The 25,543-nt window shown below is 38.6% G+C and overlaps 1 protein-coding gene across 2 annotated transcripts in view; it reads right to left on the bottom strand.

Annotated features, from left to right (window-relative positions):
• Positions 1-7,108: 7,108 nt before the first annotated feature.
• The window catches only part of PTPRD (protein tyrosine phosphatase receptor type D), a 450,382-nt gene continuing 431,947 nt past the window's right edge, over positions 7,109-25,543 (bottom strand). For both annotated transcript variants that reach the window (XM_070742569.1, XM_070742568.1), the window contains 3 exons: positions 17,229-17,383; positions 14,351-14,486; positions 7,109-11,628 (listed from right to left, as the gene is read on the bottom strand). In XM_070742569.1, the coding sequence (XP_070598670.1) occupies positions 11,560-11,628; positions 14,351-14,486; positions 17,229-17,383 (360 nt within the window). In that variant the 3' untranslated portion in view covers positions 7,109-11,559. The remainder of the gene's footprint in view (positions 11,629-14,350; positions 14,487-17,228; positions 17,384-25,543) is intronic.

Below are 25,543 nucleotides of genomic sequence, written 5' to 3'. Positions count from 1 at the left end.
TTAAAAAGGGTTAAAAAGAAGAGGGGGAAGAGATAAGATGATCATTCCCTGATAGAAGGGTGGGAGGCTTAATTGTCTCTTTCCTTTTTGTTTTTTTCATTTTCTTAAACCATACTATTTTCTGCTTGTATTATACTCTATTTTATAATAAAGATTTGAATATTACCAAAATCTACTCCAGGATTTATTTATCAAAACTATTCGCAGGGTGAAAGTAAACCATAGGTGTTAATTCAGCATATTTGATTTTTTTCAGCTGTGGTGAGGGGGCCGTTTGCCAAGGTAAGCCTGATACACCTATTGCGGCCCTACCTGGACCGGGAGTCACTACTCACAGTCACTCATGCCCTCATCACCTCGAGGTTCGATTACTGTAATGCTCTCTACATGGGGCTACCTTTAAAGAGTGTTCGGAAACTTCAGATCGTGCAGAATGCAGCTGCGAGAGCAATCATGGGCTTCCCCAGGTATGCCCATGTTACACCAACACTCCAGTCTGCATTGGTTGCCGATCAGTTTCCAGTCACAATTCAAAGTGTTGGTTATGACCTATAAAGCCCTTCATGGCATCGGACCAGAATATCTCCGGGACCGCCTTCTGCCGCACGAATCCCAGTGACTGGTTAGGTCCCACAGAGTTGGCCTTCTCCGGGTCCCGTTGACAAAACAATGTCATCTGGCGGGACCCAGGGGAAGAGCCTTCTCTGTGGCGGCCCCGACCCTCTGGAATCAACTCCCCCCAGAGATTAGGATTGTCCCCCACCCTCCTTGCCTTTCGCAAACTCCTTAAAAACCACCTCTGTCACCAGGCATGGGGAAATTGATTCCCCTGGACCGTTTCCGCTTTACGTATGGTTTGCATGAGATGTATGATTGTTTTTTATATTAAGGGTTTTTAATTATTTTAACCATTGGATTTGTACTGTTTTGTTGTTGTGAGCCACTCCGAGTCTCCGTAGAGGGGCGGCATACAAATCTAATAAATAATAAAAAAATTAATAACTTCATTGGTGAAAATTGGAGTAGTCAAGAGAGGGGTGTTTGAAAACCTCATGGTATACCTCAGCAGAGAACCATAATTGTAAATGATTCTATCACTAGCCATTTCTGTGACTAAAGAAACAACTAACAAAAGGAATTATCCTCATTTGTTTGTTTTGTTTGTTTATTTGAATTAGGGGTTAGGAGTGCAAGAGTCTTCAAATCTAGCAAGTTTAAGGCTTGTGGACTTCAATTCCCATTTCTGAGCTAGCATGACTGGTGGAGGAATTCTGGGAATTGAAGTCCACAAGTCTTGAAGCTGTCAAGTTTGAAGTTTGTAAAAAGTGTACATGGTTTTAAAAATTATGCATGGTTTTAAAAGGTATTCTGCTACACTGGTATTTTATTAAACAATATAATACTAAACCATTTGGTTCGGAATAGTTTTTTCCTTGTTTCCCCCCTCTAAAATCTAGGTGCGTCTTATACACCGGTGTGTCTTATACACCGAAAAATATTGTACTACCCATTTTCCTCCTTAGTAAGATGATGATAATGATTATTATTATTATCTTATCTTATTATCTTAATATTATCTTATTAGAACTACTAAGAAAATATCCCTTTCACTTTCACTTCCCAAGGCTTTAGCAATGAAGGGAGGCCACAAAGAAACCCTCACTTTCCCTCGGCCTATATGAACTATGTCAGGGGTGTCATACTCATGGCATCTCGTTGTCATCATGTGATGTATCACAACTCACCCCCCTCTGCTAAACCAAGGGTGGGAATGGCCATCATGTGACACATCTGGCCACGGTCCACGAGTTTGACACCCCTGAACTATGTTGTCAAGGTCCTCAATTCTCACACGATTGTACTACAGCGAGCAGAATGCATACATGAATGAATTGCAAATACAGTAGTCCCTCGCTACACCGCGCTTCACCTACTGCGGCTTCACTTCATCGCGGGTTTCTGAGGAAGTCGATCGGCAGATTTAAACAGCCCGCCGAACTCGAACGGCAGGTTTTTCAAAAAAAAAAAAATCTAAAATTGTAAATACTGTATTTAAATACTGTATCTAAAATAAATACTGTGTGGGAAGGGTTTATAAACACTTAAAACAATGAAAACTTACCAAACAATTACAATATAAATACTTAAATAAGTACTATCAGTCGATAAATTCCACATCGCGGATTTCACCTATCGCGGCCAGGTCTGGAACATAACACCAGCGATAGGTGAGGGACTACTGTATGGCCATCTGTGCTGCTGCTTATTCACTGTTTGAGAAAATGTGCATGATTAGGAGAAATTGGAAGAAAGACGGAGAAGGAGAGGAAGGGAGAGCACTAATGATTGCAAAGAACTCAGGTTGAGTGGTGTTCGTAAGTATCCTATTGAGGAATATTTTGTCGTCATTTCGCCCTGAATCCTGACTGTGTGGGCCTGATTATAAGGATGGGACAACAGAACCTTGGTTGCCAGTGTAGCAGTGACTGTTTCACCAAAGACGTTCTGATATCCCTACACATCAGTATAATGTCACATTATTATGTGGTGGCACAGTGGTTAGAATGCAGTATTGCAGACCAATTTGGCCGACTGCCAGCAGATCAATTCACAATGGCTGAAGGTTGACTCAGCTTTCCATACTTTTGAGGTCTCAGATATTTGGGGGGAATATGCTTACTCTGTAAACTGCTTAAGAGGGTTGTAAAGCACTACAAAGTGGTATATACTGTGAGTCTAAGTCAGTGGTTCTCAACCTTTCTAATGCTAAGACCCCTTAATACAGTTCCTTATGTTGTGGTGACTTCCAACCATAAGTCTAGTGCCAATTCTCCCAACAGAGCTTTAAGCTGATTGGCAGGAAGGTCAGAGGGACAACCCCATTCTAAACACCTAATTGGTCGAATTGTAAAAATATGTTCCAAACCACCAGAATAGAAGCTTTAGTTCCTAATACCATGTGAAATTTGTTTTTTTCCATGGTCTTAGGTGATCGCTGTGAAATGGTCGTTCGAATCCCAAAGGGGTCCCGATCCCCAGGTTGAGAACCATTAGTCTAAATGCTATCCCTATTGCTATTATTATTGATAATACAGGACAAACTGAGGACCGAGATGCATCATCTACGAGAATATCTCAGAGGTTGTGTTTGGTGTTCTGGGCTTTTTATTTACTTGTTATTTACCAGTCAATATCAGTATGCTATGAAAAACTATTCCTGTAATCCTTTCTACTGAGTCTTGAGCCCCCAAATAATTAATGGGGATTATCAATACAAATCCACAGGATCTACCCTGGCAAAAAAATAATCAATATCCACCAGCTTTAAACTTGGTTTAGGAAAATGGAGCCAGAGGCACACCTCCATGAAATTATGAAAATGGGTGAGATAAAGTATTTTACATATTTAACATACGTTGGTAATGATGGATGTCTTAATGACTTGGAAAAATGATAATGGATGCAAATGACTGGAGCAATTTTTGTCGCAGTCACTGAGCCACATATATTGTACTTCCTGGCTAAGGTAAGCCTACCTGCTGCTCTACCTGTCTGCTGTAATAATGAAAGGTCTTTACCTGATATTTTGATGAATAATTCAGCTGAATAAATTCAAATGATAGCAAGAGTAATATTAAGTCATTATTCAAGTTAAAAAAATAAGACTTTTATAGGTTTGATACATCATTATTTTTACCAGGGTGGGTTCCTCCCGAGTTTGGACCAGTTCGTCAAACCAGTAGGGACCTGCTGGTAACATCTTTCTTTCTTTCTTTCTTTCTTTCTTTCTTTCTTTCTTTCTTTCCTTCTTTCTTAGATTTGTATGCCGCCCCTCTCCGAGAACTTGGAGCGGCTCACAACAAGTAAAAACATCATATACAAATCCAATTTTAAAAGTTTTAAAAAACCCTATTTAAAACAATCATACAACCCAAACACACCATACATAAAGTCAAGACAGCTAGGGATATATCAATTCCTCCATGCCTGGCAACATATATGAGTTTTCAAAAGTTTACGAAAGGCAAGGAAGGTAGGGGCAGTCCTAATCTCTGCAGGGAGCTGATTCCAGAGGGCTGGGGCCACCAGAGAAGGCTCTTCCCCTGGGTCCCGCCAAACGGCATTGTTTTATCGACGGGACTCAGAGAAGACCAACTCTGTGGGACCTAATCGGTCGCTGGGATTCGCGCGACAGCAGGTGGTCCTGGAGGTATTCTGGTCCGATGCCATATAGGGCTTTATAGGACATAACCAACACTTTGAATTGTGACTGGAAACTGATCGGCAGCCAGTGCAGGATCGGCAGCCAGTGCAGAATGTCCATGATAGCTCCCGCGGCCGCATTCTGCACGATCTGAAGTTTCCGAACACTTTTCAAAGGTAGCCCCATGTAGAGAGTGTTGCAGTAGTCGAACCTTGAGGTGATGAGGGCATGAGGGACTGTGAGCAATGACTCCCTGTCCAAATAGGGCCAAAACTGGTGCACCAGGCGAACCTGGGCAAACGCCCTCCTTGCCACAGCTGAAAGATAGTGCTCTAATGTAAGCTGTGAAGGAGGAAGCCCAAGTTGCAGACCCTCTCCAAGGGGATCAATAATTCCCTCCCAGGGTGATGGACGGACAGATGGAATTGTCCTTGGGAAGCAAAACCCACAGCCACTCCATTTTGTCAGGGTCATGATAACATCGCCGAACTGGATAGGTCGGTGCCAGTCCTTGGGCACCGCCATGTTTTTTTTTATTTTATTTTTTTCCCCTTCTGAGCATACGCATAAACTAAGTTCTGGCACTGTGCGTGCAGTCACCATCTATTTTATGGCTTTGTTTTGTTTTCTGCCTTTTCCTTAACTGCGCATACACATGAAACGTGGGCGCCCATTAGGCGCACCCATGCGGCGCAGGAGGGAGTGAACCAGCAGTGAGGTAAGTTGGAACCCACCCCTGGCCTCTACCCATTATAATCTCCATTTTAAGGCTTTCCTAAGAAAAGCTGTTACTAGATGTTTCTGTACACATTTACTCATTGTTGTGTGACCGTTGGAACAATTTCTATCCATTACTAACATCATCACAGATGCAAGCTCTTCCTTAAATGGAAAGTTATTCAAACAGCAGTCTATGCACACATAGTTAGAAAACCATTCATTTACTTAAGATTCATTATTTTAGAATGCCAAAAATATTCAGCTTTGGCAATATAATTACTTAACACACATACGCATACACACACACGTATAAGTATGCCACTGGAAAGAGCACCAAATAAATCATTTTAATTGGTCCCCCCCCCCCACACACAAACACATTGTTGTAAGAACTAAAAGGGCTTCAGAATGAGGACAACCAATCTGTTAGCGGCAGAAATATCCTGCGTTGTGAGCTGTTCCAGAGAATAACAAGCACAATAAAAATACAACTGCTATGTTGAATTTGAGGCTCCCAAATCAATATTTTGTTCAGCTGCAAAGTAAACATTATACTGTTGGATTACTTAAGACAGATCCAAGGCAGGGTGTTTGCATTTTCAGCACCTGTTTTGATTAGGCTTCAACACTCAAGGACTGAATACACACAGCAAACACTGTGTACACTCCATGGAGTGCCTGAACAAAGATCCTGGATGAAGATTCTCCAGCCGTTCCTCAGAGGTGGGGTTAGTTCCCTAAAATATAAATATCCTAAGGCATTTGTGCTAAGAAAAATTGGTTTCAGCATTTCTGAGGCAGATGCTCACATTTCATAATTTTTTATTAAGGGCATATCCTGTCCTATTGACCAAATAAGCAGTAAAGAACCAAACATTGTTGCATTAAAGGCCTATAGTTTGAACCAATCCGTGCAAAGCCTCTCTAAAGTTGTGTGTAGATAGCCAACTTTAACATTTATTTATGATTGCACATGCAGATAATCCACACTTGTGGAATTTATTAACAATAGCAATATGCTGGTTTGATCCCTACAGATCCTAGGTGACTGAAAACCATACACCTGTTCTAATATTGGACCAGTGTTTGCCAGTTTTAAGGATGTTCCCCTTTGAAGCAATGAGCTTCAAGCAGATGAATATAAAATCTGTATTTCACAGGACTGTAGTCACGGCATTTTATGCTGTTACATTAAAACTCTGTCAAGAAAGCTTTCCCCCTTCTTATAGGAGGAAGAAAATGAAAGCTTTGGCGAAATGATATATTATCTAATTTAGATCAAAGATATTCCCTATTACCAGAGGCGATGCCTGCAAGAATAAGAAACTGATGAACAAATTTGGGACCATACGTGGCAAATAATGTCATGAAGGCATTAGGTTTTCCACATTCCAGAAAATTGCTTCAAGATATTGCTGTCCTTTCAAATGGCAGTTGCTTTGCCTGTGAACTCAAGCTGCCCCTGGTCAATTTTTAAACAGAGGATTTATTTTGGCCATTGGTCAGAAAAGCAAAAGCACGAATACAGTGGTACCTCATCTTACGAACGCCTCTTCTAACGAACTTTTCGAGATATGAACCCCGTGTTTATGATTTTTTTGCCTCTTCTTCCGAACTATTTTCACCTTACGAACCCAAGCCGCTGCTGCTGGGATGAAGGGGTTTCTTTTCCCCCCCTTTTTTGAAGAAAGAAAAGGGAGGGGCGGCTTGGAAGGGGAAAGAGTTTGCATTTAAAAAAGTAGGAGAACAGCGTGCTTGCACAGGCACTGAAAGGGTGTCTTTTGAAGAAAGAAAAGGGAGGGGCGCCCCCCTTGTCTTTCTTCCTTCCCACTCACCCTTTAGCCTAGCCTTGCTTCTTCCACCTGCCCCCTTTAGCTGCTCCTCCCTGCCCTCTGTTCGCCTCCCTTCTAGTTTGGGATTTTCCTGAAGGATTTGCACGCATTATTTGCTTTTACATTGATTCCTATGGGAAACATTGTTTCGTCTTACGAACTTTTCACCTTACGAACCTCCTCCTGGAACCAATTAAGTTTGTATCATGAGGTACCACTGTACAAATAACCAACACTTCGTTTTTTAGCAATTTCAGCAAATTGACAAGCCTTGTCTTGTGGTATCTCGTGAAAAAAACAAAACAAAACGAGGGACTCTGACAAGCAGAAGTGTGAGAAAAGACAACCGGAGTTGCGTAACACTGACATTTTTATTAGAATTCATTTGTAACAAATGGAGCTTGTGTCAGCAAAGAACTGATTTCCATACAGACTTTCTTTCGCCACTAATGTAACGAAGTAAGAAAATAAAAAGCACGCCTTTCATTCTGTAAAACATTTACGCGTACTACTGATTAGAGGTAATTGTATTTTTTTTAACAAGCCATTTTACAAGGGGTTTTTTTTGTTTTAATTTTTTCAGTCTAGGCATCCAAAACGAGAGCAGAGAACACAACTTGTATTAATTTTGTAAAGACACTCCAAGCCTGAATGGCAACGCCACATAACAAGATGGATGACGGGACCTTCAGCCCTCAAATGATAGTCTTTTGGAGTATCAGGGCTCTTAAAAATTAAAAGATTAAAACCAGAAAAGGTGGGCGGAAATAAAAAAGAGGAAAAATCTGTGTTTCATTGTTGCCCCGGCAAACTTTCCCCCTCTTTTATAATGTTTTTGTGTTATTTACATACACACAAGTGGATTTTCATAATCGGTTTTCTTACAGATGGGTTCAAGTAATAATACTATTGGGTGTAGAATCAATAGGGCAGTGCATAGTACAAAGATATAGAAAGTGCAGATCACCCTCCTTTGCCCATCCATCCTCACCAACGGCTAACCATGCAAACCATTTTTTTTTAAAAAGAGAGCTAAAATAAAAGTTCTGTACAAATAATTCTTATATAGTTTTGTGTATTTCTCCTTCATTAACTAATTACAAAATTATACATAACTACACATACATAGGTAAATAATAGCACCGTACTGATTATGCTGAGGAAACAAAATGCCAAATATGGTGAATGATGACTTATAAGACTGACTCACTGAAAAAAGGAAGAAAAGGAAATGAGAGAAGAAAAATCACCACACCGCAAAGCAACCCAAATGGAATGCACATCAATGATTTGGATAGAAATCTCTTTAGAAGCAACTCCTGAATAGTCGCTTGGAGAGGACTGGCTATTTATTTGGCAACTTTTCAGCGTCCTGCATGCCCTTCCGACTGATTTAGCTTATGATCTTCTTTTACAAAACAAAATGATTTGTAAACAAATGGTGATTGGAGAAAGGCTGACCCTGGTCTGGAGTGAGCCACCTTAACAGGCATGTCTGCACAAGATGTCCACAGATAGAGCTGGGGTACAACTGGAGTTGTCCTAGACTAGGGGTTTGAAACTTGCGTCATCACGTTGTTGTCACCTGATGCTATCGTGACTTTTCCCCCCTTTGCTAATCAGGGTGAGCTTCGCCAGTATGCGATGCATCTGGTCCGCAAGCCGCAAGTTTGACACCCCTGTCCTAGATTCACGGTCTTAGCAGGGGTGGTGGAAGGCAACTTTGCATAGATCCATCTTGTGCGCCAATTACGCCCTGTCCTGGACCAGGAGCTCTTGCTCTTGGTAATTTATGACTGACTGCTTCCTAAGCCCCCACATCCTTTTGTCACACCTTGCTGAGTCTTCGGAGAGGGGCGGCATACAAATCTAATAAATTATTATTATTAATTACTAACTCCTTTGTGTCCCAGTTTCTGTGAGACCCAACCGATCCACATCACATGGTCCTGCTCTTTGGGGGGAAATTCTATTGCTTTGGCCCTTGCAGGTTTGTGCTTGAATTTAAGCCAATTCACCCAAAGTGTTTGTGCAACCATGCCTCTCCAGCATTGTTGGATGGCACATCAATCTGTCGAGCCATCCTTTTGATTGAAAGTGTGAGTTCTCTATGTAGCCTGGCCCTTTTTATTTTTGACAGAAATAAATCAAAAGGAAACATGCAGTGCACACATTTATGTTGGATTTTGATGTAGAATTAAAGAATCTCACTCTGAGGTAGCCTTCTATAATGCTTATTTAAAAACTATTATACATATGTATGTGGATTTTTTTTTGTTTTTCACGCTTTTTAATTGATTTTCTTAAAATATATATATATATAAAAGTGCTCAAATAGAATGTTTTCTAATGTTTGGTCTTTTAATATATTTATTTCTGGTAATGGTGGAAAACATGGAAAATAAATGCTAATGTAAGTATATTCTTGGTTGCTTTTCTTTATGGAAATACATCTAAAAACATATCTTTGTGATCTATATTTTGATCAAAATGGCACCAGGTTGACCTAGCCCAATATAAGAAACAATGGCTTCTGTTCAACTGGCATAATCCATTTCCTCGGTTGTCATTAGACAATCACCGCTATAAATCTTTTGTCCAATCCAGCTAATCTCAGGAGCCTTCCTAGTTTGAATTAAAAGAACCTGTTGTGGCCTCCAGTTAAATTCACATACATGAGTGGGGATCCAAACCCAGTCAAATTGCCATTCCTAAAGTACTAGGAGTATTTTATTACATTTTTAGAATAGCAGCATGTCTATAAAACCAAACAAAACAAAATTATAGTTGTGAATGCCAGCAGGGGGCATATTTAAAATAGTTTGCCAGTGCCTACAGGGTGCCTGACTACCCTCTGGTATGGATAAAAAATATCAATAGTGAAAACTTGGAATGAATATTGTTAAGAAAAACCTCACATGCTGAAAAGAGACTGTGTTAATTTTTTTTAAAAGGGGGTCGATAAGAAATCACAGAGATCTTGTTGGAGCAAACATAAAACAAAAAAAAATATGAAGCAATGCTATCAAAATAGGCATCAAATATAAGGCACTCTAAATGCAAAAATTAAAACTGGAAAACAGCATTTGTAACTGGTGTTGTAGGCCAGAAAATATTCTGGCCAACAGAGCAATGTGTGTTTGGCTTTGCCCCATCATATGTCATTATTCCAAATATCTTATTCTATACTGCAGACAGTTTTATAACTGGATACATTTTAAAAACCTTTGACAACTATTACAGCATTTTCCTTCCGTTAGGGATATGCACTGACCTCATTTGTATGCCTACTTCCTATAGTTATTATGGATGCTATTGCACTAAAAATTTCCAAATATGAAATCTCATTGAGAACTATAACATGATATGCAATGCAATCCCTAAGCAGGTTTATTCAGAAGTAAGTTTCACTGAGTTAATGGGCCTTTCCTTCTCCTAACGGCGGATCAAACCCTACTGTGCATGGGTGATGAATGATGTGTGTGCACATGATTTCTACCCATTAAATTTGGGTAAGGTTGAATTTCAAGTATCACTGATGTGCATTCCTCATTTCCCCTAGGAAATTGAAAAGAAAGCAAAACAAAAAGATAAAAGAAACACAAATCCCTCAAAAGCAAACCTCGAAATGCAGAGATGTGTAGAACTATTGTATGGTCTGGATGTATCAATTTGGATTTTCCCCCTACTGCTTCAACAAATCCAAGTCATGGAAGAACTGATACATGTATATTTATATCTATATATTTATATTTATGTGCATTTCTTTCTGTCTATCTACGTATTATTGTTGTAGATGGATAGAGAGAGAATGAGAGAGATATACATATATTTATAATAGAAAGAGAAACGTGTGAATGTTAGTAGCAGCTTTATACTTGCGCTTCCCTGTTGATTCCAAAAGAAATAAAAACAAAATCTCCCATATGTAGATTAACTGATTTATATTTCATTGAAAAAAAAAAATCAAACGTAAAAGCAAGTTCTAAATGAGAATGTGGTCCTGGAGATAAATATAGGGCTGCACAAAAATGTGCAAATTGTCAAAATTATTTAACATTATTTCTACAGCGAGATATTACAGATAACAGTTCTACAGCATAAAAAAAACTACAATTCAGAAACGAACAAAAAAAATTGAACAGGTATGCAATTTTTGTTTGAATTTACTTCATTGAATGATAAACCTCTGTTGTCTTTTTTTAAAAAAGGAAAAAAGTTTACACAGTTAAAAATGAAGCACAGGTCAGCAGTATCTTTACAATACTAGAAAACTAAATCAAGGACTTTCTTTTCAAACATTTGCCCTTTGCCCTCCCAACCCCAAAGGTTACTGATGAGCAATATGGCAGGAACAGGGGGCTATGTTGGAACCAAGAGGTGGTTTTGTTCTGAAGGAGCCGGGACGGACCTCCTGACGAACATCTGGCGCTGAATTGCAGAAACTTAACGTTGGCATCGTTCATTATCATGCGGTCCTGAACGAGATGATCGTCCTTGGAAGGAATGTCCTCTTCCTTTTCATTCAAATTCAATCAAAACGGAATCTTGGGATCTCTGTAAACGGAAATCCTTCCGGTGCCTCAACTCAGACAAGTTTCTTTGATTATGTTTCTGGTTAAGTTTACTGATTGTTGGTTCACCCGGCAGGTTTTTTTTTCCTGTTAATATTTCCCACTAATTGGTCTTTAATTTAAAGTTAAGTACTTCTCAAGCGCACTGTATGGCTCAGAAGAGGCTCTCTGGATCTTAAAGGGCCTGTAGTTAACAATCCAGAATGGGTCAGCATTTTTCCATTTGCTTTTACGTTGCATAGTGATCAAAGCTGCCCAGATATTCTAGTGCAGCTCGATAGCAGAACTGATATTGATCCTTGGGAAAGAGAAAGGAAGAGAGTGAGATAGAGAGAAATTAGGGTTGAAATGAATATATTTACTCAGCAAAGATACATTGACAATTTTCTAATCCTGATTAAGAGAACAGAAAATAGGGTCACTTTCTGTGTTTATAGAAGCTCTCGTTCCCTTTAATTTTTCAGATTTATAGTGGATCAGGATAATTTTGGTTAAAGTCTAATCAGTGTGGCTGTTATCCTTGGCACAGACTTTGTATTTCCCTAACAGGATACATATAAATGTGATGCATGTGCTTAACATTCACGTTCGTGGTAACCACTACAGATCTGCATCTGAGTTAGGCAATACAGAGTGGAAAGGGAGATTTTACATCTATAGCCCGACAAGATGGAGTAGCTCTGGGTTCTGCCTCCCAAGGACACTTCCATCTGTTTGTCCATCACTTGGGGGGGACCTTTGACCCCCTCAGAAAGGGTCCGCAACTTGGACGTCCTCCTCAATCCACAACTGACTTTGGAACATCATCTTTCAGCTGTGGCGAGGGGACTGTTTGCCCAGGTTCCTCTGGTACACCAGTTGTGGCCCTATTTGGATAGTCACGTATGCTCTTATCACCTCGAGGGTTGACTATTGCAATGCTCTCTACCTGGGGCTACCTTTGAAGAGTGTTCAGAAACTGCAAATCATGCAAAATGCAGCCACGCAAGTGGTCATGGGCCTTCCTAGATATACCCATGTCTCTCCAGCACTTCGTGGACTGCATTGGCTGCCGATTGGTTTCCGGATGCAATTCAAAGTGTTGGTTATGTGCTATAAAAGCCCTACATGTCATCGGATCAGATTACTTGCGGGACTGCCTCCTGCCGCATGAGTCCCAGAGACTGGTTAGGTCCCACAGAGTCGGCCTTCTCTAGGTCCTGGGAAAGAGCCTTCTCTGTAGGGGCTCCAGTTCAGCTCCCCCCAAGATTGGCACTGCCCCCACCCCCCTCACCTTCCGCCAGAGTCTGAAGACTAATCTATGCCTATGTCAGCTCCAGTGCACGTGTGTGCATGTGCTGGCCAGCTGTTTTTCAGCATTACGGAGGGCAGGCAAGACTATTTTTCCCCTCCCCGGGCTTCCAGAAAGCCTGTGGATGGTGGAAAACGGATCCAGAGCCTGTGGATGGTGGAAAACGGTCCCAACGGGTCTCCCGGAAGTTCATTTCCATTTTTCACTATTGGATTATGGGTGTGGGCATGCTCACATTGCACTATGGATATGCATTATGGGTGTGGGCATGCACATGTGCACTATTGCAGATGTGCACGTCCTTTTGGCATCCGAGGAAAAAAGGTTCACCATCACTGTCCTGTCCTATGCACCTTGTTTCATCCTTTTTCTCTATTTGGTTATTTGACAAATCACTTTCAGACAACCCTAACTCTAACCTTTGATATGTTTCTTTTTTCTTTTCTCTCCCTCTCTCTCCCCCTCTCTCTCATTAAATAATTATTTAATGAAGATCTCAATACTAGATAACTAGCTCATGACTACTGTACAAAAATTACTTTGATGTAATCAGTAGTATTTTTTTTCTTAATATTCTATTTAATCTTGTATAAAGAAGTCTAATAATTTTATGCTTGTAACAGTGATTTTCTTAACTGTAATTAACATTGACAGAACATTTTCCTTATATTTAAAATTCTAAATTATCCAACCAATAGAATCTCAGTTACTTTAATTAATACTGTATAAATATCTTTGTCCAGGAACAACATAAGGCATTAAGCTATGTGACAAGATAATAATGTATTCTCATTCTTTAATTATGGTACTTCTTCATTTTACTAATAGATCTACAGCCTCCTTTTCTTCTTCCTCTTTTACTGAATCCAAAGTAAAGTAAGGCAGAGGATCTTTCAGTTGCTATTGTGAAAATAATGTGTGAGTTAAGAGACAGGAATTCTATGGTGAGTCTAGAGGGCAAGGATTGGGAGGTGGGCCTTGTTTAAAACTACAGAACATTTATCTTATTTGAAATAAAAATTGAAATTTTGTGACAAAGTAGAACAGAACCTGCAAAATAATCAGGAATTCAGACAATACATGGATTTCCATCACACACGGAGTTTTTCTTAAAATGGAAGTGGACCCAATCCTCTACAGATATTTGGACTCAAGATGGGAAGTTCAAAAAGATTACAGCAATTGATTCAACCTTCAATCATATTTATCTATTTATTTTATATAATGCCTTTATTATTTTTACAACTCAAAGTGGTAAATATATCCAATATTCCTTCTTCCATCTAATTCCCCCAAAACAACAGCCCTGTGAGTTAAATTGGGCTGAGAGTGTGTGACTGGTCACCCAGCTGGCTTTCATGACTAAGGCAGGATTAGAACTCATGGTATCCTGCTTTCGACCCTGGTATCTTAACCACGAATCCCTGGGAAACTGCATTGGACAACTGGGTGACAGTGAAAGCCACTGACAGTTGCTACCCAAATCAGGAACTAAATAAAGATGTGCTACTGTTTTTTCCTTCTCATCCTGCCTTATATTTCAAGGAAAGTATTTGTTGCTTAAAACATCCTTCAATTAAAGAATGAAAATAATCTATTGGTAGGCTTCTATATTGGCTTACGTTACAAAATATGAATAACAAATAGCAATTTAAGATATATGTTTGATCTTTACTATATTCATGCATATACAAATGTATGTGTGTATGTAGAAAACCGTTTTTCTCACCTCTGTTTGTACCATGGCTGGCCGCTGCGTCCTTAACATTTTGACAGTCTGGAAAATATCTACAACACCTTCATATCTCATTCGTTCCAACACTATGCTTAGGGTTATGAACACTCCAGTTCTTCCAACACCCGCACTAAAAAGAAAGGAAATAAAGAAAGGAAGGAAGGAAGAAAGAAAGAAGAAAATCAGAAGGAAAAGAAAGAGAGAGAGAGAGAAGAAAGAAAAACACCCCCCCCCCCACAAAATTTAGTTGAATGTTAAACTGTGGATGGAATATAGCTTATGTATACAAGTTCCATATATAAACTGAACATATAAATCACATTCTTGAAAGGTGACTATTTTCTGCTAAGCCAAATAGTAATTGTAACTGAAATTTTGAATATGATTTGAAGACTTTCAGTTTTTGAGTAGATAATGAAAGACTAGGGGACCTTTATCAACAGAGATAATTGAAAATCGTTTTTAAAGCAAATACTGCTGATAGCAGAAGAACTTACATTTAGTTAAAAGATGACACAGATTGTTTTTTGAAAGTACGAATATTTTGAGAAATACTTTTTTCTACTACCTATTAAAAATTGGTATGATTGGATGGTGGGTAGCTCTTCCAAATTATTGCATCAGGCCCCTGGCCTAATTGCATGACAACATGGCTAATAATGCAAAATATTAATTAACTGAAAACACATGTTACAATGTGATGGGATAAAATCTTGGAATGTTCAGATTAAAATAATGATTTCATGTTGTTACTATTTATCTTAAATGGAAGGAAAATGAAAGAACAATTTTGCTATGTTTGTTTCCATGTCAGTAACTAAAATAAAATGAAGAGTATAATGTTATAATTACTCTTTCCTCTTTTTTCTTACAAGAAATCTATCAGGGGATTATATAAACAGTTGTATTGTAGATACTTTTTTGAGCTGAACAAATAAACAAGGAAAGAAAACACTTTTGCTATGATAGGAGATTTTCAGCTAATGATTTTCTTAATCTGTCTGTCTCTCTGTGATTATATGCCATGATTTATCAGTATGCATTTACTCTTAGTGATCGGCTCTTTCTGCAGTATAATCTCTCTCCAATCAATCCTTCGGATTTTGCAATGGTGTGCCCATTGATGCTTGAGTCTAATTTCATCCATCCAGCTTGTTGCTGGTTATTGTTTTCTTCCTCTTTCCTGCCATTTTCCCCTACACAGACACTCACACATAACTGTATGAAGAAATGTGAGTGCAAATTGAACAAATATACATCCTAGAAAGGAACAGTATATACACATCTTGGAGATGTGACATGTTCACTTAAGTGAACTTAAAAATTGGGACACTATGGTGCACATTATAATTTGGGACATTGGTAATACAACTTGCCATTGTATGACATAAATGCATATTAGTATGCATTTATGTCTTCAAGTGTTAACGAAATAGGATCAGTACTTATTTTTTTACTCTGTCAAAATATGATTTTACAGAGTTAATCCTTTAATTATAGAATCTTATTCATAAGTCTGCTTTACTTTTTGGAAGGATACAATATATATATATATATTTTGCCGAGAGGCAAAAAAGGAGCTGTGATGTTCCTTCAATATACCAGGGTGATTCGACACAAAAATGTAACCCTTCCCTGGTACAGAGCTGAAGGGATTGGATACTGTAGCCTAGAGGATAATTCTCTGCCTTACAAGGCAAAGGTTGCAGGTTCAAGTCCCAGTGGGTATGGCTAGCTGATGAGGCCAAAATAAGGCCAAAATAGATCTATCCTAGTCTCCCTTAATTTTCAAATTCAGCTTAAACATGTGACACACACACACACACACACACACACACACACACACATATATATATTAGCTTGCTATGTATTGCCTCCATTGTCTCAATTCTTTAGACTATTAACTTTTCTTTCGTTGAACACAAGACATAGATATGAAGACATATCACATCACCTGAATCAACACTTTTGAACAAATTATGGGAACAGGCATTCTTTTTAATGGATGCAGAATTGCTGTACACGTTTTGTAAATACCCAGACAGAGATTATCTTATTTCTGCAGTTCCTGAGCATTTCTATGTCCATTTTTATACAGCTGATAATATTTTATCTTCTACTTTTGTTCCTGCCTAGTCTTTCACAAAGACTGAATATTAGAGTCCTATAGTCCCATCAGGAAGAAGGGAGCTGCAGAATTGCCAGGACTGAAAAATGGGAGTTACATTGTATAAATCTTGCAATTCTTTCCATTAGGCTGCACACGTTTTCACTGAACATATGATTATCAAATTAAAACATTATTTTTGAAATCTATAAAGCAAATTGATTAAATAAATACAAAAGATTGCAATTATGATAATCTTTATTACAGTCACTGAGCAGTTCGTAAGCAAAAGACGTTTTTAAGTATTCTGTAGGATTTTTAAAATGTTCCCTGTTAAAACAATGAAATATCATTTTTCTAAGCTTACTAGAGGAAATAATTGTCAGCCACTACAACCTTTTGCTTCACGCAAGGATTTATAGGTATATTAGCAGCAACATTACTGATAGATGACTGTCCAGATTCGAGTTAAATACCAGTAGAAGGAAATCTTTTTTAAAGAAATTCTGGGATTGCTACATCTACTGCATAGGTCTACTGTGCTGTTTATTGTCATACTTCTGTAGATAATGGCATGGTAGAAAACTGTCAGATAATGGCATGAATAAGGTCACACTGTCAGCTCAATGCTGACATGACATTTGAACCACCTCGCATTTGCTTCCCCGTGCTATAATTCTCCTTTGGCATGCTATTACCATCGTTAAACATCTTGTCATTTTAATCAGGCAAACCATATTTAGCATCTGTGTTTCTTTCTCTTACCTACAGTGAACCGAAATTGGCCCGTCTTGTCCAAACTGCTCTTTTGTTTTATGAACTTGGCCAATGAAGTCTATAAACCCTTCTCCCGATTTTGGCACTCCTTGTTCAGGCCAGTCAGTAAACTGGAATTGCCTCACTGTTCGGGACTGGCCATCCTTGGAATGAAAAGCAAACATATCAGATAGGAAGTACAGCAGAAGACGAGATATTTAACATTCTTATTTTAAATTTTGTGATCGTATATTGACAGGGAAAGTGACCCGCGATAAAATGAAGAAAGCTTTCCTGCAATCTAAATGCAGTCATCATGAAGTTTGCCCTTTGCTCATTTTTTTACCATTAAGAGAACCACAGTGACACAGGAGTGCAATTTCATTAACCACAATGATACTCAAATTATTCTCTGCCCTGGAGAGGATGATTTTGACATTTAAACCATGGAAAAACAAAATCTACAGACAGGAAAACAGGCCTAGAAGAAATCTGATTTTGAAGCAACACCAACAAACGCAAAGACATATTTTGTCTATTGGTCACTATTATGTCCACTTCGTTGTCCTTTTCTTTTCTTTTTTAAAATGTTTTTATTGAATTTTTTAAAAGGACAAACAAAGACATACAACATTGAACACTCAAGGAGCTGCCATTGCTCCGCTTATCTTAGAACTCTACTACAAAAAAGAAAAACATAACTATAATCAGATCAATAGAAAAATAACATACATTCATATTAAATATTTATTAAATTTAACTCTAAATGTTAATTTAATTACTTTGTCTATAAAATGCTTATTCAAAGAATATAATATAGTAAATAACATGTCTAAGTTTATTCTATTATAAACGTTTTTAAACTATTAAACTAACTTATAAAATTTCAAAACTATGAGTTCAAAAAATTCTAAAGTCTTGTTACTTTAACTTTTATTGTTATTTTTAAAATCCCACCATTCATATAATTTGTTCCATATTTTATAATATTCTGTTTCTACTTGATTATTCAAGCGTTTAGTCATCATGTCTAATTCTGCACATTCCATAATTGTCCTTTTCAATGTGTTCCTCTTTTGGCCTAGGCAAGCCACTTGAATGTTTATGGACACGATTCTTTTGTTACTAATTTGTCTTCATCTTAATTCTTTATTTCTTCATAGCATCTATTTTTCTATCAAAGCAGAGTGAAAATGATGGTAAGCCCGCCTAAAATATTAAAGAATATTCTCATTCAAGCATTCTAACCTGAGGAAAAACCCCGAATAAATAAATAAATTAGATTGGCTGCTGTGTGTGTATGGTTCTTTTTAGGATATTATTTTACTGTTTTATTATATTACTGATTTTATTATATATTTGATTGTATTTTAGTACTGTTGTATTTATTCCACTTGTTAGCTGCTCTGAGTCCGCTTCGCAATTAGCAGCATATAAATACCATAAATAAGTAAATACAATAAATAATTGCTGAAATTGCAATTCTGGATCCACCTAGTAAACCGAAATTTGAAGAAAGTTCTTTGCAGGCAGACAACAGCAACAAAGTGAGCTCATATAATTCAAGCTAGCCTTGTAAAATTAATATTGTTATTGGTGCATCTGCTTGCATATATCTACCAGTGACAATTTCAGGCATTTTGATATCATGAAAAATATAAAAGAATACCAACTTCCTTTTTCCTGACAGCTGACAGAAGCCTTAGTAAATGGCTTCTTGGAGGCAGTTCAAAGTTGCCACAAGTGAGTGGATCTTTATAACCTAGTCTTTTGATTAGTATTGTAAATCATGAGTACAGTTCGTAATAGTGGTCTTTGTGACATGGACACCTGCCTAATTAAGGCTATTTTTACATGTCTTACACTCTAACCATCCACAGTGCCGCTATCATTTTTGATCTCCATAAAATCAATTAAGTGACCCGGCAATGTGAACTGGATCTTATAAAAATGAAGACATCAAGTCCTTTATAATTTGTAGCATTGCCCTGGAAAAAGTAATGGTTGTAATAATTGGCAGCAAGAGAACAGATTATGTATCAAAGGATTTGATCAACCTGCCTCAACTGCTATGCTGACTTGTCTTCGTATATTGCCAGACTATTGAAACTGACATTTAATAGAAATGACACAAATTGAACTATTGCTATTAACCTTCATGCCTTCTGGATACCTTCTGCATTTTGAATGTATCCACTTTCCAGCCATGGTAGGAGAATCTGCAGATGCCGTATCTCTGTGCCTGCAAGCTATAATTGAAGCATGGTGCACAAGAGGAGGATGGTTGCTAGATGCCAATTGCTTAAAATGGCACTTTTTGCAGAACGAAACCAATGAAGAATCTAAGTGATGAATGGGAATTCTTATAAAGCAGATTGGAAGCTAGAGGCAAGGGGGGGGGGGGGTCATTTTCCTACCAAAGCATTCAGTTGATTGCCTTGACATGGAGGTGAATAAAATAGAAAAGCAACACAAAAATGATAACTTGCACTTTGTGTCATTACTATTCAAATTCTGCAGTATATTGTTCAGCAACAACATGCAGATGGAAAGGGTACCGTTATATTTCTGTAATCAGTAGAGCCCAATGAAATAGGAGAAGTGTTTTTGATTCTGGGTAATAGTTTAGGTGAATTAGATGGATAACTTGGTACGATCATCTTTGGACAAATTCTCAAGACCTCAAAAAGCCAGAGTAACAATCACTCCATCTTTAATTACTTCTCTTTTTTTAAATACTTGTGTGGTGCCAGTAAATTAGCACAAGTACATAGGAAACAACACATTGTTCTCACTGATGATGAGAAATTAGGTCCTGAAATTTAAAGAGATGCCAACTTTTAAATGCCAAAATGCCAAGATTATATTAATTAATTTGGATGGGATCCTCTAGCACTATTGTGAAGTTTAATTCTATCTGACTCTTTGACTTATGATGCTCTGTAAGTAACAGAACCCCCCACCGAATATTATTATTGCTATATTAATAGCAATATTAACATTGTTCACACATACCTGATTCTGTTTGATATCTAACCTGATGAACTAGAAGGTTATTTGGATTGTTTCTTACTATGGCAAATTAAAGTAATCACCGGACCAGATTACCTCAGGGACCGCCTTCTGCCGCACGAATCCCAGCGACCAGTTAGGTCCCACAGAGTGGGCCTTCTCCGGGTCCCGTCAACTAAACAATGTCGCTTGGCGGGACCCAGGGGAAGAGCCTTCTCTGTGGCGGCCCCGGCCCTCTGGAACCAACTCCCCCCAGAGATTAGAATTGCCCCCACCCTCCTTGCCTTTCGTAAACTACTTAAAACCCACCTCTGCCGCCAGGCATGGGGGAATTAAGATTTCTTCTCCCCTTAGGCCGTTACAATGGTATGCATGGTATGTTTGTATGTGTGTTTGGTTCTCTAAGGGGTTTTAATTTGCTTTTAGTATTGGATTATTATTGTATATTGTCTATGATTGCTGTTAGCCGCCCCGAGTTTTCGGAGAGGGGCGGCATATAAATCCAATAAAACAAACAAACAAACAAACAAACATAAAGGCCTTTGGAACAAACTACTCTATACAAGTGACAGAAAGTGCTTTGTTATTAAAAAGTTGTGCGTAGCTCTTCCAGTTCACTGATTCTGACTGCTCAGAAGGAATATTTAGTATACAGAAAATGGGAAGTTATGTTTAAACTTTCCCAAGAAATAATGACTGCATCACAGGGCTAATACAAAAGTTCTACTTGAGATGAAATCATTTTCACAATGGCATTATATTCTTCAATTATCACAGCTGAAAGAAAGAAAATGACAATTTAATTTCATGGGAGTTTTGTTGCTATTTGCAATACATGCACAGATCAGAATAAAGAGCCCAACCACTGTGTACTGCTTTATGTCGATCCTTCAAGTTTATGCAGGATTTTGTCTATCTCATGATCCAATGTGGACAAATAGTGATCTATCCTCAATGCCTAGCTCTGGAATGGCAAGGAGAGGCTTTAAACTGACTGAATAATTCTTATAAGGAAAAATCTACAAATGCGAAAGAAGAACATTTCCAAGGGTTGAAAAAATGTAGTCATTGTGGTACTTAACTCAGAACTGAAAGTGCAGAATAATTATGTAACAATGGTTAGTTTCACTTTCCTTATCACAGAATTTTAGTTACTTACTTTAGTGTAAAATTGAGGACAAATGTGGCTAATCTTTTGGAATGAAATCCATTTTAATCTAATAAAACTCCATATGTAAAAAATATATGAATTATGCATATAATGACCCTTTCTGGGCAGCTTTCTGCATAAAGACACATTTGTTAGGCGGATTAGAGAAACTTCAAATCAGAATTTTGAACTGGATATGATTAGTATAAAATATTACCGTCAATCTTGAATCTTCATTTTTAAAGCCTTCAAATTACTTTTGTAATTCAATGGCCTTTGGCCACTGGCCTACACGTTTATCAAATAGCATTAACTAAATTTGTATATCCCAATATGTCAATAGCTTTGTAGAATAATTTTCAATATGGCCGGTACACTCCTACTGCAGTTAGTACCCCAAATGCAATATTTTATATTCTACCAACAGAAGCCTAAGTCTAATAAGGAAAAAAGAGAGTTACACTTCACAAAATACAGACATTGCAATCAGGTTAAATTGTAACTGGATAGCCACATCCAAAGTTCTGCTGAGAATATTTTCTCAATGTATACAAATGCATTCCCCATAGGAAGCACACTGTGCTGCTATTCTTACTACTAATTTGGGGAGGGTGATAAATAGGTCTGCATGACTTGATTTCTTAATGTCAGAATGTGTATACAAAAGTACAGAAATGTCATGACATTGGGATCTGCCTTACTGAGCCAGTTTTCACAGTGTGGTCCAGCCAGATTAGCCTCAGTGTCAGGGGTGTGCAATATCCATTGATTGTATCCTGCTTTGTAGAGCATGCGTAGGTCCAAAAATGGATGAAGCGCTGTCCATTTTGGGAAGGAGCTTTGGGAATTTTATAGGAGTTAAAATGGGTCTCAAAAATGCTTTTGTTTTTCTCCAAAAGGCAACTGGACTGTTTTTTCCTTGAGGAAAAAGAACAAAATGTTTTGTTTCTCAGGCAAGAACCTCCATCGGTTGTGATGGGGGGGGGGGCAGGTGGGGATAGAGGATAGGTACTGGCAATTGAGAATGGGTAGTGGGAGATGGAAGGATAAAGTCTAACTGGATTTGGCAGGGGGGGGGAGAAGAGGATGGAAGGATTGTATTTCTTGCAATTGACTCCAAAAAATACAACCCTTCCTTCCTTCCCATTAACATCTCCCATTTGGGGATGTTGTGGGAGCACTTTTGAGACAATTAACCTGGATGACTGAGTATCTTCCAGATAGTAAAATGGATTTTTTTCATTGGCTGCAAAGCTTCATTCATTAAAGCTTTCAAACTAATGCCTTAAAATGTATTTCAAATGTAGTCCCATTCTGTATGGTTATTACAAATGGGAGGCTGAAGGCCATACATGAGCCCCAAATTGCACTTTTTCCACTCCTCATTAAAGCTTTCCAACAATCTATATGATCATACTATAAAAGTCAGCAAACCTGTTTAATCAACAATTATCTTTCTTCGTAGTGGTCCCCTAAATATTAGCTCAATGGGCAATATAGTAATAATATTTTGTATTCATGCAATATTTTTCAAGTGACCAGAATGTATAATTTCAGTAACAGAAGACACTCAAATATTTGACTTTAAGAGTGCGTTTCACTACAAATCTCCATTGCAGCAGCCTCTACAAAATATTTTCTTTCAAAAGCTTGAAATGGGATATCTGTCCAAAAGATTGATTTCATTTTATTTTATTTTCAGAGCAATTAGGACTGCAACCTAAAAAAAACCCCAATACAGTGGTACCTCAAGATACGAACCCCTCGTCTTACGAACAACTCGTGATACGAACCCGGGGTTCAGAAAAATTTTGCCTCTTCTTACGAACTTTTTTCGAGTTACGAACCGGCGTTCGGAGATGGTTGGGAAGCTGCGTGGCTGTTTTAAAAGGTGACAGCCGGGCGGCGGGGCTTCCCAGAAGCCTCCCAAACGCCGGTTCGTAACTCGAACAAAGTTCGTAAGAAGAGGCAAAATTTTGCTGAACCCCGGGTTCGGTTCGGGAGGTTGCTGGGAAGCCCCCCAGGCCGGCTGCGACCTTTTAAAACACCCGCGCCGCTTCCCAGCTGTCTCCCGAAGCCGAACGCGGAAGTTCAGCTTTAGCGTTCGGCTTCAGGAGACAGCTGGGAAGCGGCGCGGGTGTTTTAAAAGGTCGCAGCCGGCCTGGGGGGCTTGCCAGCACCCCCCCGAACCCGGGTTCGGGGTTCAGGGGGGTGCTGGCAAGCCCCCCAGGCCGGCTGCGACCTTTTAAAACAGCCGTGCGGCTTCCCAGCAGTCTCCGAAAGCCGTTCTTTTGCGGGGGTTTTTTTGGTTGCACGGATTAATTGACTTTACATTGTTTCCTATGGGAAACAATGTTTCGTCTTACGAACCTTTTGTCTTACGAACCTCCTCCTTGCACCAATTAAGTTCGTATCATGAGGTATTACTGTACTAATTTAACCACGTTGAATGTGCATTTATTTTAATGAAAGAATGAACTAGATGCTAAGTTTCAATCAGTGAAAGGCTATCAAATTTTTTACTACCACACTGTGGGTGTGGCTTATGCAGGATGCCCTGCATTTTCTTTCGACATCTTTCAGTGCAAATTGAGTGCTCTGGGGTGGAGCTCCATTTTCGCTACCCCACCCACCCCTATCCAGGCAGCAGCCCACCCCTGGTTTCAATGTTAAGAAAATAAATCCAACCTTAATTAAACTCATTGGAATCTTATTCTGCATAGCCACCAATGTGAAAATCTCTCCACTAATATGAGCATACACCAAAAGCTTGATTTTGGCTAAGGGGACTTTTTTTTCTTATTCCTTTGGCAACCTAACCTTGAAATTATGGCTGGATATTCTTTCATGGGGCTGATTCTTCTTTAGATCAACATTAACAATAATAGTAATATGGGTGATTTTTTTTTAAGGCAAAGAAACTGGAATTTGAGGATGTCCTTGCAAGCACAATACTCTGGTAAGTTTCTCAAATCATCATTATTGCTACAGGGCTTCCAGAGATAAAGATGGGGAAAGGTAAGGATTTATCCTGCCATCAAGTGTGAAGTATTACATACAAATCACAGCTTGAAAATGGCTAGAGCAGGGTCTATAAAAATGTTTATATACAGTTAATCTTATATCAGGATGAACTTTTGACTTAGCCTTTCAAGATAAGAAACATAAAATGAAAATTAGCTAGTTGGGGTCATGGCATTGTAGCTCTTCTCTGCAGACAGATTAGAAAGCTGAGGAATAAGCTATGCCAAGAATCAAATTATAATGTGCAAAGCATGTCAAGCTTCCCTTAAGAATGCTATTTGCTCTGCAGATTTTAAATCACACCACATTAACCTTCAGGCTTACATGACCTAAGGGCTGTTGCTGAACAGTAACATCTTTGCGGTCTTGGATAAAAATTCCTAAAAAAAATATATTGAAAAATAAGCCCCACTGAGAGAATTGGTGGAAAGGACGAATAGTAACTAGGTGTTTTAAGTCAATCTCTTTCCAGACTTAAACATTACATATTTTTTACATTGTTGAGCCGATCAAATGCTATGAATGAGAATCATTCATTTTCCTAAAATACTTCAGTGTTTTAGAAATTGCAGACCTGCCTCAAGCTGAATATTGACCGTTTTAAAACAGTAACTCTAAGGTTTAAGTTAGAAATCCCAATATTATGGTGCTGCCAGTCCTTCCTTTATACTAAGTAATGGCAGTGCTGGATCATTTTTATTGCATCCCAGGGCATTTGGCTTCTAAAATATATTACTAGTCTAATTTATTTCCCTCAAATGAGACGTGCTTCAGTCCACTTCTGTCCACTTCTACTTATTCATCACAAGAAGCGAGATTCTTTCATATGTATTGGTATAGGATTGAAAAATATATACTGAAAAAGATGAAAGACCTAGAGCAGTGATGGCGAACCTATGGCACAAGGCACCACAGGTGGCACACGGAGCCATATCTGCTGGCATGTGAGATGTTGCCTTAGCTCAACTCCAACATGCTTGTGTGCGCTGGCAAGCTGATTTTTGGCTCACACAAAAGCTCTGGGAGGACGTTTTTGGCTTCCAGAGAGCCTTCTGGGGGGTTGGGGGAGGGCGTTTTTATCCTCCCCCAACTCCAGAGAAGCCTTTGGAGTTTGGGGAGGGTGAAACATGAGCCTACT

This window comes from Erythrolamprus reginae, chromosome 2 (assembly GCF_031021105.1).
Source record: "Erythrolamprus reginae isolate rEryReg1 chromosome 2, rEryReg1.hap1, whole genome shotgun sequence".
NCBI lineage: Eukaryota > Metazoa > Chordata > Lepidosauria > Squamata > Dipsadidae > Erythrolamprus > Erythrolamprus reginae.
Note: the sequence above shows the minus strand (reverse complement) of the source record. Positions and strands in the feature narration are given on the sequence as shown.